At 47.8% G+C, this 13,410-nt stretch overlaps 1 protein-coding gene across 1 annotated transcript in view; it reads left to right on the top strand.

Moving 5' to 3' along the window:
* Nucleotides 1-4,318, top strand: part of ANGPT4 (angiopoietin 4) — a 46,149-nt gene extending 41,831 nt beyond the window's left edge. The window contains exon 9 of the mRNA XM_004061653.5: nt 1,047-4,318. Coding sequence (XP_004061701.1) covers nt 1,047-1,207 — 161 coding nt within the window. The 3' untranslated portion in view covers nt 1,208-4,318. The remainder of the gene's footprint in view (nt 1-1,046) is intronic.
* The last annotated feature ends 9,092 nt before the right edge of the window (nt 4,319-13,410 follow it).

Genomic DNA, 13,410 nt, shown 5'->3' with positions numbered 1-13,410 from the left:
TGCAGGTCTGGGCCTTGCCCACCCATAAGCTCACCTGGCTGTGCCCCTTCGGTGCCTTCCCCCACTGAGTCCTTGAAGTCCCCTCCAGGTCTCACCTCCTCCTAAAGCTGGCACCACCAGTTTTCCTCAGAGACAAGGCTAAAGGAACTCTGAGTGCAGGGCCCCGGAGGGGAGGCACCCTATACCCTATCAGTCCCAACCCCAGGCAAGCCGAACCAGGATCAGGAGACCAGAGGGAGGCAGAGGGGCAGCTCCCCACCAGCTGTGGCTCAGGCAGTGTTCCTTGGTAGGCACAGAGGTCAGAGAACAGGAAGTGGGGTGAATGGGAGACAGAGACAAAGTAGGAAGAACAGAGACGGGGGAGAGACCTTCTGAGACACAGAGGACAGACGGAGAAAGAGAGAGACACCAAGGCTGTCAGAGTCATTGAGCAGCAGATGGAGAGTGGTACTGAGGCCGAGCAGTACAGAGGGAGATGGGGGAGAAAGACTTAGGCCAAGGAGAGGCCGGGAGACAAACACAGCATGTGAAAGATGGGGACCCAGAGGAAGGGAGGGCCAGAGACACGGAAGGCAGAGAGGGACAAAGACCATCAGAGAAAGATGAACACAATGGACACACAGAGACAGACCCAAGCACAGAGACCATAAGAGAGAAAGAGATGAACCCAGAGAGTGAGAGACTCAGAGAGAGTGACAGAGACCACTAGAAAGCAGTGAGGAGAGCGATGAGGGGAGGTTGGGGAGCTGGAAAGACAGGTTCAGTGAGGGAGGAAGACAGGGACACCAAGGGAGAAGGTCGGGAGGAGCAAAGGGGCTCCAGGAGTGGCCAGAGCCCCTTGCTGCCCTCTAGAGGCCCCGGCTGAGCAGAGGGTCTGTTGTCCACCCCACCCCCACTCCCACCCAGCCCCATCCCCAGCCAGCTGGCTTCCCAGAGGAGGCAACAGCCCCGATTAGTCTTTGTTCTCTTTGGGACACAGGGGCTGCCCTCTTGCCACTGGCTGGGCTCCCACCTCCACCAAGCGCCTTTCCTCCCTCTTCCACCAGGGTGGTGGTTTGACGCCTGTGGCCTGTCAAACCTCAACGGCGTCTACTACCACGCTCCCGACAACAAGTACAAGATGGACGGCATCCGCTGGCACTACTTCAGGGGCCCCAGCTACTCACTGCGTGCCTCTCGCATGATGATACGGCCTTTGGACATCTAACGCGCAGCTGTGCCAGAGGCTGGACCACACAGGAGAAGCTCGGACTTGGCACTCCTGGACAACCTGGACCCAGATGCAAGACACTGTGCCACCGCCTTCCCTGACACCCTGGGCTTCCTGAGCCAGCCCTCCTTGACCCGGAAGTCCAGAAGGGTCATCTGCCCCCCCACTCCCCTCCGTCTGTGACATGGAGGGTGTTCGGGGCCCATCCCTCTGATGTAGTCCTCGCCCCTCTTCTCTCCCTCCCCCTTCAGGGGCTCCCTGCCTGAGGGTCACAGTACCTTGAATGGGCTGAGAACAGACCAGACTTGATTCCCATGACCAATGGTGGGGTTGCAGGCAGGTGGGAAGGTATTTGCACATCGGAAGCTGCCCAGATGGCCCAGGTTCTCTCCCTTGGATTGGCAAGAAGGCCATCTCCCATTCTAAGCTCCTGTTCCAAGATTTTCTAGTCTTGAGATGCCCTTGAACTTTCTTTTCAAGTCTGAAGGGGCTGCATCCACCCCTTAATGGGTGGGTTAATCATTATTTCCCCTTCACACTTCACCACTTCTAGGTTCTAATGACCCTAGATCTCAGGGTTTTTAGACTTCACCACTTCTAGGCTTTACCACTTCACCACTTCTAGGCTCCAATGTTTGGAGCTCAGGGTCTTTAGGAGATCCAAAAGGACATGCTCCTTCACCTCCAGCATGTCCTAGAGGATGTGTCACAGGGAATAACTATGGCTTGTCTCTAAAAGCACCTATGAGCAATGAGAAAAGGAAACAGCAGGTTAAGTCAAAGTGAACAGGCACTCTTCACTGCAGGACTGATCAGAACCTTTAATATGGCCAAGTGCCTTGCGACTACCCATGAAGGGGCTAGAGTGGGCAGCTTTCTCCAAATTTACTTATTTGAAAATGGGCTCGGTTTGTCCCAGAGCATCTCACAGGACTGTAGATGCTCTTGGACAAAGCTAGTGCTCCCCTGGCATAAGGAGGAGCCCTACGGCCCCATCCCAACCCCAGCTATACTCACCCTTTTTGGCTACAAGGGCCACAGTGACAGCCTCAAACAACCTCTAAAAACAACTGGAAATAACCTTTCAGTTAAAACAGATACCATCCCTGAAGAAGGGTCTAGAACTAAGTCCCTGTCTGTGTTATAGGCTCATGTCCTCCAAGGCTCCTTCAAGTCCCAGGAAGCTGATCTCTACCTGGGTGGCTTCCCTCAGGACTCCCTGTAACCTCAACTCCCCCAGGCTCAATTACAGGGACTGTTAGGCAGGACATCTGTCTCCAAGTCCAGATCCTCTCTGCCTCAAAGCCCTAACCCCTAGCCTCCCTCCCTTCCCCATCCAGCAGTGATGCTGCCTCTGTGGTGGTAGGTGGGGAGCTGCAGGGGAGGAGATAAGGCCTCTGCCTGAGTTTGGGAGACCAGGGCCCTCATAGCTTCTTTCAGAGGATGGAGTCAGAAAGGATCCACAGCTACTCTGTCACCTGCCCCCATCACTGTGTCATGCTGTCTGCCCTGTTGTCATCAGCCAACACCGAGGCATAGCCAGGAGCCCACCTGCCCTACTGCCAGGATACACCTCTGTCCTCAGAAGGTTTTCTCCTGGATGAGACTCAGCCAATGGGAATGGGACCCCTTCATCCCCCTGGCTCGCCCCAGCCCTGAGTCCCACTCTCAGCCGATCCCTGAGTAAACCCAGCACAGACTGACTTTGATCTCATTCCTGGGAAATAGCACTCTTCCCCTTCAAGACTCAAAGGACATGGTTGCTAATGGTGGCATTTCAGGCATGATGGGAAATCTTTAGGGGCAGATTGCTGCCCAGAGAGCTCAAATTGCCTTAAGCAGCGTTTGCCCAGCAGACCTTTATTTAGCCTCTCCTGTGTGCAGTGTGGTGTGGTGGGCAGGGCTTTGGAGTCGGACAAACCTGCTCCAGCTCTGACACCTTGGTCCAGTGGCTCAGCCTCTCAAGGCACCAGTTATCTTCTCATCACCAAAGCCTCAGTTTTCCCATCTGTAAAATGGAGATGATAATATTCCTTCCTGCCTGGGCTATGGCAAGGAGGAAATGAGACCATGTATGTCATCTTCTTAATAGAGCCTGGCATGAAGCAGGTGCCTAATAAATGTTTGTCCTCAAAGAGGAGAATGGGGTGAGGAAGGCATTCCCCAGCACATGCCGCCCCTTCTCCTGCACTCAGGTGAGGAAAAGGCATTTTATTTTTGTATCCACATCATTTATTTTTCTATTGTAGTTTCTAGGCTGGCTGCAAGCTAGACAGGAGACAGGGCAAAGCTGTGAGGCCCAGGGACAGAACTCCTCTGGGTGGGTTGAAGGCCCAAGTCCCTCTCTACTCCCATTTTATAAGGGGGCAGGAAGCTGATTTGAGTTATCCTCAGACACCTGTTCTTTATGTAATTTTATTTTATTTTTTTGAGACAGAGTCTCACTCTGTCACCCAGGCTGGAGTGCAGTGGCATGATCTCGGACCACTGCAATCTCTGCCTCCTGGTTCAAGTGATTCTCCTACCTCAGCCTCCTGAGTAACTGGGATTACAGACGCCTACCACCACGCCCGGAAAACTTTTGTATTTTTAGTAGAAACAGGTTTTCACCATGTTGGCCAGGCTGGTCTCAAAACTCCTGGCCTCATGTGATCCACCTGCCTCAGCCTCCCAAAGTGCTGGGATTACAGGCATGAGCCACCATACCAAGCCTCAGACACCTGTTCTTAAATATTCATCCTTCTTTCTTACCTTCCTTCCTCTTCCATGCCAGGACTCAGGTATAAGGGATAGAAATTCTAGCCCTAAAGAATAAATTGACTCACATAACTAGAAAGTCTAAGGGTAAAGGCAAGTGAGGTTAGATCCAGAGGCTCAAATGATGTCAGCTCCACCTCTCAGCCCCTCCATCTGCCCTGTTGACTTCATTCTCAGCCAGGATCTTTCCTCACAAGAAGGCTCTGGCAGCCCCAGGCTCATGTCCTCCCAGCTCAGAATCCCTGACCCGGGGAGCTCCCCTGTCTCTATGATTCCAGTAAAGGAATGATTTTCTGCAGCCAGGATTGGTCTTGTGTCCATCCCTGTGCTTATCACTCTTACTCTGCTTGACCAGACCTCAGTCTCATGATCATGCCTGGCACCAGCAGTGGGGTCAGTGCCACCCAAGTCATGACTTCAGGAAGCAGGGATGCTAGGCAGCCTTCCCTCATTCCCTGTCCCTGGCTCCCATCTCTCTTCTCTCTACCTCTGTGCCCTCTCTCGGTCTCCCTCTCCCCAGGTCCTGACCCCAGGATCCAGTTCATCCCAGATTGCCTCTGACTATCAAGGGCACAGCTGTGTCCTGCCCAGGAATATTAGACCCTGTTATCAGTCTGGCTCTGCCATTGGATCAGAGCCCCTGGCCCTCTCTGAACCTCAGTTTCCCATGGACAGAGCACCTAGCAACCTCTGAAAGCCCTTCTGACAGTGAGGCTGACTCACAATGGCTGCAGACAAGACCAGCCTGAGGATCCTGGGCAGCACAAGGCACTGTAGAGGGCATGGCTGGTGTGGTCTCGAGCCTAGACTGGGTCTCCTGGGGGCCACAGCTCATAGGTACCAGCCTCTAGGATACCTGCATCTGCGGGTTCCTATGGAAAACCCTTGTCACCTCTCCCTGCACCAGGTTAGTTTTCTTCCCATTTCAGTGATGAAGAAATTAAGCACTGGGCACAGTGGCTCCTAGTCTATAATCCTAGCACTTTGGGAGGCCAAGGCTGGTGGGTTGCCTGAGCTCAGAAGTTCAAGACCACCCTGGGCAACATGGTGAAACCCCATCTCTACTAAAGATACAAAAACTAGCTGGGCATGGTGACACATGCCTGTAGCCCCAGCTCCTCGGGAGCCTGAGGCAGAAGAATTGCTTGAACCGGGAGGCGGAGGTTGCACTGAGCCGACATCTTGTCACTGCACTCCAGCCTGGGCGATAGAACCAGACTCTGTCTCAAAAAAAAAAAAAAAAGAAGAAGAAAAAGAAAAAAGAAATTAGGGCTCAGAGAGGGAAAGGGTCTCATCCAAGGCAACACAGCCAAGCACCACATCCAGCGTATTTGCATTTGTGAGCTGCCTTCCTCTCCCAGAGCACTCTGGGCATCTGGGCATCTACCACCAAACTCCTATACCGAGGGCAGGAGGAACTTCCTGGAAAGGCCTCCAAGACCACTCAGTCTCTCCCACTGGCCCTTGATGGATCCATCATTTCTGAGGTCTCTGCATTGTTCCCAGCAAAGGCAGTTTCCACACTGGGGAGAGAGTTCCCTGAGTACACCCCAGAGACAACCACCACGGGCGAGGTAGAAAGTGGCCATGTGCGGGGGGTGAGGGATGGTCCCCACCAGGATGGTTTGTCTCTGCGGCCGAGGGATTTGACCCTCTTTTCTGAGTTTTCCTCCCCCTCGATCTGTGTGGGCCTTCGCCTCTCCCATTTAAAGATGCTTCCAAAAGCTGACAGCGTCGCCTTGGCAACACCAGCATCAGCATCCTTAAATGAGAAGATGAGGTGAAGTGACTTGCCATGATTTGTTCACCCTACTTCCCCTCCTTAATAAAGCAGCTCACAAAGCTGTAATAATTAATCCAACATGGCACAGGTATAAGGATTAGCAAACGATGACCACAAATAATCCATGCAATATATGTGTATTATTTTTCTTGATCTCACTTAACCTTGAGAAAGAAAATAATTGACCAGACTTGCTTTCTGATGTGACACAAAGGACAAGCCCACATCAGCCCATAGGCTATAAAAACAACTTACAGATATAATAATGCACAACCACTCGATATCCATGTGACCTTAAACAAGTTGCACAACCTCCCTGTGCCTCAGGTTCCCCTCTGTAGCAAACTGGTAACACTGCTGCTTCATGGGGTCATTGAAGGATTGATCAATGAATTTTTCTTTGCTGTGGCATGGGCGTCTTTGGCATCTGGTGAAGCCATGGACCTCTCCTCAGAATGGTGTCTTCACATGCTTAAAATAAAATTAAATGCATTGGATTATGAATGAAACAAATTATATTAAAAACACAGTCATTGGCTGGGCGCGGTGGCTCATACCTATAATCCCAGCAATTTAGGAGACCGAGGCGGGCGGATCACGAGGTCAGGAGATCGAGACCATCCTGGCTAACACGGTGAAACCCTGTCTCTACTAAAAATACAAAAAAAGATTAGCCAGGCATGGTGGCGGGCAACTGTAGTCCCAGCTACTCGGGAGGCTGAGGCAGGAGAATGGCATGAACCCAGGAGGCAGAGCTTGCAGTGAACTGAGATTGTGCCACTGCACTCCAGCCTGGGTGACAGAGCGAGACTCTGTCTCAAAAAATATATGTATACTGTCATCAAAATATTTTAAGCTGGGCACAGTGGTGTGTACCTGTAGTCCCAGTTACTTGGGAGGCTGAAGTGAGAGGGTCACTTGAGCCCAGGGGTCAAGGCCACCCTGGGCAACATAGCAAGACTTCATCTCAAAAACACACACACACACACACACACACACACATATATATATATATATTTTTTAAAGAACACAGTTTTGATATTGTACTATATATGCTTCTTTGCTAATACATTAAATAACAAGATCAGTGGTAGGTCAAAACAAATGATGAGTGTTAATATTTGAGATATCTATAATCATTATAACAAGATACAAAAATAGCTATGATTTCTAATGGTGACAAAGTTCCAGGCACTCCTGACACTACTGTGGCTTGTGCCCTACATTCACAATTGAAAGAATGAATTTGTGAATTTGTGAATGCCCTACATTCACAAATGAAGAATGAAACAACTGAATTTAATTAAAGGTGAGTGAAGATACACTTCATCCATGGACCCCAAAAAGACACCAGGTTATGTATCCTTAAATTAATACATATATTAATTTAGAACATATGTGCTTAGAATAGTACCTGGCATATATATAGCAAGTACTTGACAAACATTGTTTTTATTAATATATCTTAGGCATAATATAACTCGTATATAGTTAATACTCTAAAATGATTGATTTATTAATATATAAATATGCCATTATGCCATATACATCTATCCTGATATTGCATATATGCACATATATGAACACATATGCACATTTGAAACACTGCATGGTTACCTGAATAGTAGCCACGTACATTGACATGTGCATGAACATGTATGTGCATTTCATACTTGTTGCTACAGATGCAAACATGGAGGTAAAAATACATCTTCCATGTACACATGCAGGTCTGTGAGGCACTTGCTCACGCACACAAGTGCTCACAGGCAGAGAGCCAGATCCACTAGAGATGCTGCCACTCAACTCAGCCTGTCAACAGGCTGACTCTAGAGACCCATTTGGACTCTAGATAGAAACCCCAGAAGTCTTCAGGATCCCTGTTCAAGTCTTGTCCTTGTAGGAGGGGTCCTTTCTAGCGATGGTCAACACCCTGTCTGACCCACATCTCAGAAGAGATGCTACACAGCAAGACCCTGAGCAGTGAGGGACATGAATCATGCCCTTTCCGTTTCCCTTCCTAATATCAGTCCCCAGCTCCAGGGCTAGGTCCTTTAGTCTGAAGGGGTCCCGCAGCCACTGATGTGTTCAGGGACAAAACTGCAGCCAGTCAGCACATGATATTCCCCTGGCCGTGGTTCCTACTGCCAGGGCTGGTCATGTGACTTCAATTAGTTCACTCATACTAAAGAGGAAGACTTAGCATTTCAGGGATACAGAAAAGTTACCTCTTCTGCTGGCTGGGCGTGGTGGCTCACGCCTGTAATCTCAGCACTTTGGGAGGCTGAGGCGGGTGGATCACCTGAGGTCAGGAGTTTGAGACCAGCCTGGTCAACATGATGAAACCCTGTCTCTACTAAAAATACAAAAATCAGCCAGGAGTGGTGGCAGGCACCCATAATCCCAGCTACTTGGGAGACTGAAGCACAAGAATTGCTTGAATACAGGAGGCAGAGGTTATAGTGAGCTGAGATCACACCACTGCACTCCAGCCTAGAAGACAGAGCAAGACTCTGTCTAAAAAAAAAGAAAGAAGAAAGAAAAGAAAAACAAAATTCTCTCTTCTGTTGATGGAGAAGACACTACACAGCATGGATGCTACTCCAGTGTGGACCACCAGGAGAACCACATTTGGGACCAATCTGACAGGGAGGTGGGAGAGTGAGTGGTTGAGTGGAGGGTCAGAAGGGGCCTGGAGCTTTACTGACATCATTGAGGTCCTGAGTCCTGTCATCCCTGAAGCCTATCTCTAGATGATCAATTTCCTTTTCATTTAAGCCAGCAGAGTTGGTGTTCTGTTACTTGCAGCCCAGAGCATTCCGAATGATGCAATGCTTACATTTCTGTTTCCTCACTGAACTCCATCCTTACTCTGAGAGAAGAGAACCATATTATATTGCAGAAAACTGAGTCTTAGAGAGGTCAATCAATTTGCTCAAGGTCACATAGACAGTAAACGGAGAAGACAGGCCTTTTATATCCAAAACATATCTACCTTCGCCTTTCCATCTTCCATCAGCTGGAAGTTATCAGTAAGGGCAGCCAGTTTGGGGTTTGACTCTTGATCCTTTTGTAGCATGCATGTGTTCCTGCTCTGTGCATACAAGCTCTGTGCACAGGTGCCCAGATGCGCACGTGTGTGCTGAGGTTCAACGCTGGAACTTATTCAGCTACAACAGATGTGTCTTCTGGGCCCTCGCAGCAACCTGGTATAACACACGTGCCTACAGAGGATGTGTTTGGCATCGCATTCTGCTGCTTTTCTGCTTCTTCGACCACATGAATTGGCTTAGGATGCTTAATGTAAGATTTTATATTTTCTTCCTTTCCCCAATTTCTACACTCCATCCCACAAAAAAAAAGCCAAACAGTATTTTCTGTCAAACTGGAAGAAAGGGACTCTGCCAGTCAGGTAAGGGAGGGCAGTTGATAATTGGAATGGCACACCTTGGGACCCAACACAGAGCCCTTCCCTCCTGGGTCTCAGTTCCCCCATCTGGATAATGGGGGCTGGACACCCTCTGGTGACCCTTAGGTGTGGCCTTTGGGAATCTTCAAATCCTCACCATCCGAGCCCAGGCCTCAGTGATCCACATGTGCCACCTTTCCCAGGATCCCACTGCGGATCTCTCACCTTCATTACTTCTTCCTGAGACCAGCTCAAGACCAAATAATGGGAAAGGAAAACTTCTGGGAGTAGAAAAGAATCTAAAAATGCCTGCCCAGTTTGAGCAGGAATGAGCTTGTTGCTCCAACTTAATATATGGAGAGCTTTAAAAGGAGGAAGGGATCCTCTCAGACCCACTAATGTTGACTGAAATTGAGAAAGAGGAAAGCAGCCCTGACATCCAGGGGCCATGCTGGATAGTCATCAGCTAGGACTGGGTGTTGCTGCAAGTCAGCCCAGCATGCACAGAGAACAGCTTATGTCCTGTCCAATGTTAATGATTCCCCAGAACACCAACATCAGATGAGGTCCTCAGTGATTGATGAATCAAGACAAAAAGTGGAACACTCTGTAATCGTGTCTGAACAAAGACAAATCATGCACATTTCCAAACCACGAAAATGACCAAACACCCCCCAGTCCCAGCTAATACAAGTGACCGCTGCTTCTTTCCCAATGACAGCATTAGCCTTGCCAGAGTCTGCCTTCTCTATAGACAAGACTTGTTAAGATCGCAACTGCATAATTACCCCCACTTCCTGAGAGCATACAATCTGAAGAAAAACCCCACATCCTCAAACCCTATTCAAGTCACCTAACACGAGACCAATCCTATAATAAGCCTTTTCTAACCCTCTTACTAAGACATTCCAGGGTTCCCCAAGGTGTGCACTTTCTTGTCCCAGTGAGTAATAGAACCACTTGTTTAACTACAGGTGCATTCCTGGTGATCTTAGGCCCTTAGGAGGGCATTGACGGTAAACTACTTATTTGTGTGCATTCATAAAGTGAGCTATCAACTCCTTAGGCTTATAGTTCCCAAACAACTAAAAAGACTGAAACAAAATTATCAATTAAATACTAATGCACTATACAACTAATAATAATAATTATTATTTATTTATAATTAAGTTATTAATAATCATGATTTTTTATTTGAGACAGAGTCTCACTCTGTCACCCAGGCTGGAGTGCAGTGATGCAATCATAGCTCACTGTAACCTCTGCCTTCCAGGCTCAACAGATCCTCCCACCTCAGCCTCCCAAGTAGCTGGGACTAGAGACATGTGCCACCATGCCCAGCTAACTTTTGTATTTTTTGTAGAGACAGGGTTTTGCCAGGTTGCCCAGTCTGGTCTCAAACTCCTGGGCTCAAGTAGTCCACTGGCTTTGGCCTCCCAAAGGGCTGGGATTATAGGCATGAGCCACCACACCTGGCCAACAATGATTATTGTTACTGTGTATTCACCCAAACACTGCTGTAGGTACTGTCCCTGCCTCTCTGATTCAATTATCACAACCTCCCTGAGAAATAAATTCTGCATCCATTTAAAATTGGGTTTGACTGCATGTAATAGAAAACCCAAATAACACAGATCTATGAAACAAAAGGGTTTGTTTATCTGTTAGCTTTTGCTACATAAAAAATACTTAATAGCTTAAGTAGCTTAAGTGCACCACCCTTCAGGAGGTGGAACATAACTCCCACTCCTTAAGCACGGGCTGCATGGAGTGACTTTCTTCCAAAGAGTATGGTGTGGAATGGAGGACAGAAACAGTGGCTTTGCAGTGGAGAAACGTGCCAGCAAGCAAGGTCAACATCCACAGTGAGAAGTCGTATTGATAGAATGTCCCCCCATCTGAAGCGACGACATTGACACTTCACCTCTGCGGTCTTCCTCCCTAAACACATCACCCCTGTCTAATCACAAGAAAATCACCAGAAAAATCCCTATTGAGGAACATGTTACAAAATACCTGACCAGTTGTCCTCAAAACTGTCAGGTTCATCAAAAACAAGGAAAGTCTTTGAAACCGTCACAACCAGGTGGAGCCTAAGGAGACACAACTAAATGTAATGTGGGATCCTGGATGGGATCCTGGAACAGAAAAGGGATATTAGGGAGAAACTGAGGAAATCTGAATGAAATATGGGCTTTTCAGTTAATAATGACAGTATGGCTCATTCATTGCGACATATGTACCATGCCCTAATACAAGATTTTTTGGTTTTAATATGTATCATACCCTAATATAAGATTTTCTGGTTTTGGTTTTTGGGTTTTTTTACAGACAGGGTCTTGCTCTGTCACCCACACTGGAGTACAGTGGTGCGATCATAGCTCACTGAAGCCCCAAACTCCTGGGCTCAAGTAATCCTTCCACCTCAGCCTCCTGAGTAACTAGGACTACTGGTATGCCATGACACCCAGCTAAATTTTTTATTTTTATTTTTGTAGAAAGAGGGCCTTGCTCTGTTGCCCAGGCTGGTCTCAAACTCTTGGCCTTAAGTGATCCTCCTACCTCGGACTCCCAAAGTGCTGGGATTACAGGTGTAAGCCACCTTGCCTGGCCTATAAGATGTTAATAATAGGAGAAACTGGGTGTGGGGTATGCAGGCACTCTCTGTACTATCTTTGCAATGATTCTTACATCTAAAACTGTCCTAAAATAAAAGGCTGACCTTAAAAAAAAAAAAAAAAAAAAAAGTCAGGGAAGAGGCAGCCCAGGGCTGCTGCAGTCTCTATGGTATCATCAATGTTTCAGGTTCCTTCCAGCCTCATGTTGCTTCATCCTTATCATGTGTCTTCATCCTGAAGGTCACCTCTTGATCCTAGATGGCTGCTGGGGCTGCTGCCATAATGCCTGAGTTCCATATAGGAAGAAGGAGAAAGAAGAGCAAATGGGCTTTCCTCCCAGATGCATTGGCCCCCTCTAGGGATAGTCCTCAGAAGTCTCTCACTGAATAACTTCCACTCGCTGGCCACCAGTAGCTGTAAGAGAGGCTGGGAATAAAGTCTTACTTAGCTAGATATATCACCATCGGGAATAAAATCAGGGTTTGGTCAACAAAAAACAGGAAAAGAAGGGAATTGCATAGGCAATCAGCAGTCTATCAGGTGCTATTACAATTCCATTTTAAAGATGAACAAAACTGAGGCTTAGAGAGGTTGAGTGATTTGCCCATAGTCTGAGGACTAGGCCAAGAGGAAAACACATTTGAAGTCAGAAATTATGAGTCTTAAGCCTGCATCCCTAAGCATTAAGCTATGCTGCCATATCATCAATGCAGCAATATTAATTAATTAATGATATGGTTGATGTTGCTTTGCTAAACCAGAGTTGCCACCAGCAGTGTGAATGTGGGACACTCAATTGCGATGCCATTTTGTTTGGGTTTGTCACGCACTTCCACCCAACTCTGCATGCTGATGATGGCTTTGTTCTCCCACCATTTGGCACCGTTTCACCCATGGTGAAATTTCTCCCCACCCTGTACTTCTGCATCACTGGCCTTCACTTAGCAGGAATTCATCTTTACATATCAAAGCCACCTCTGCCATTTTCTCCTCCGATTACAATGGTAAAGTGTAGTGGGCAAGATCACAGGCTCACTGTTAACATTGCTTCAAGTGACTTAACCTTAACCTCTCTGTGCCTTGATGGCCTGATCTGTGAAATGGGGATGCTGATGGCATTTATCTTATAGGGTTGTTGTGAGGATTAAATAAAATTTTAAAAAATAGATAAAAAACGCAAAGCGTAGTGCCTGGGCCATAGTTAGTTCTCGACAAATGCTATTCTTTGCTGCCAGTGTGATCCCAAGTCCAAACGCAAGCTCAGGCAGGACTTACTTGTGGCTCTGCAGATGATTCATGATATGCTTGAGTTACATTTTTAGGATTATCATCAAAATGAAAGCAAACAGTTTAAAAATTCCTCTGGAGAACTCATTAGCCACTACCCCCAATTCACCCTCCTTAAATTTAGAGCAAAAAGCAACAGTTTTTTAGATCTGGCCCAGACTCTAGTTCTGCCATGAACTTGTGGTATGACCCTGCACAAGACTCTGTCCCTCTCTGGGCTCAGTTTACTCAGCCCCCTCCTGGGCCATTGATGCTGTTGCCAAGGCCAAATGTGACAATTGGTTGGGAAAGAAATTTGTGATCTGCCAAATGCCTGGGGACCCTGTTCATCTGGGGTAAACAGATC

This window comes from Gorilla gorilla, chromosome 21 (assembly GCF_029281585.2).
Source record: "Gorilla gorilla gorilla isolate KB3781 chromosome 21, NHGRI_mGorGor1-v2.1_pri, whole genome shotgun sequence".
Lineage (NCBI taxonomy): Eukaryota > Metazoa > Chordata > Mammalia > Primates > Hominidae > Gorilla > Gorilla gorilla.
Note: the sequence above shows the minus strand (reverse complement) of the source record. Positions and strands in the feature narration are given on the sequence as shown.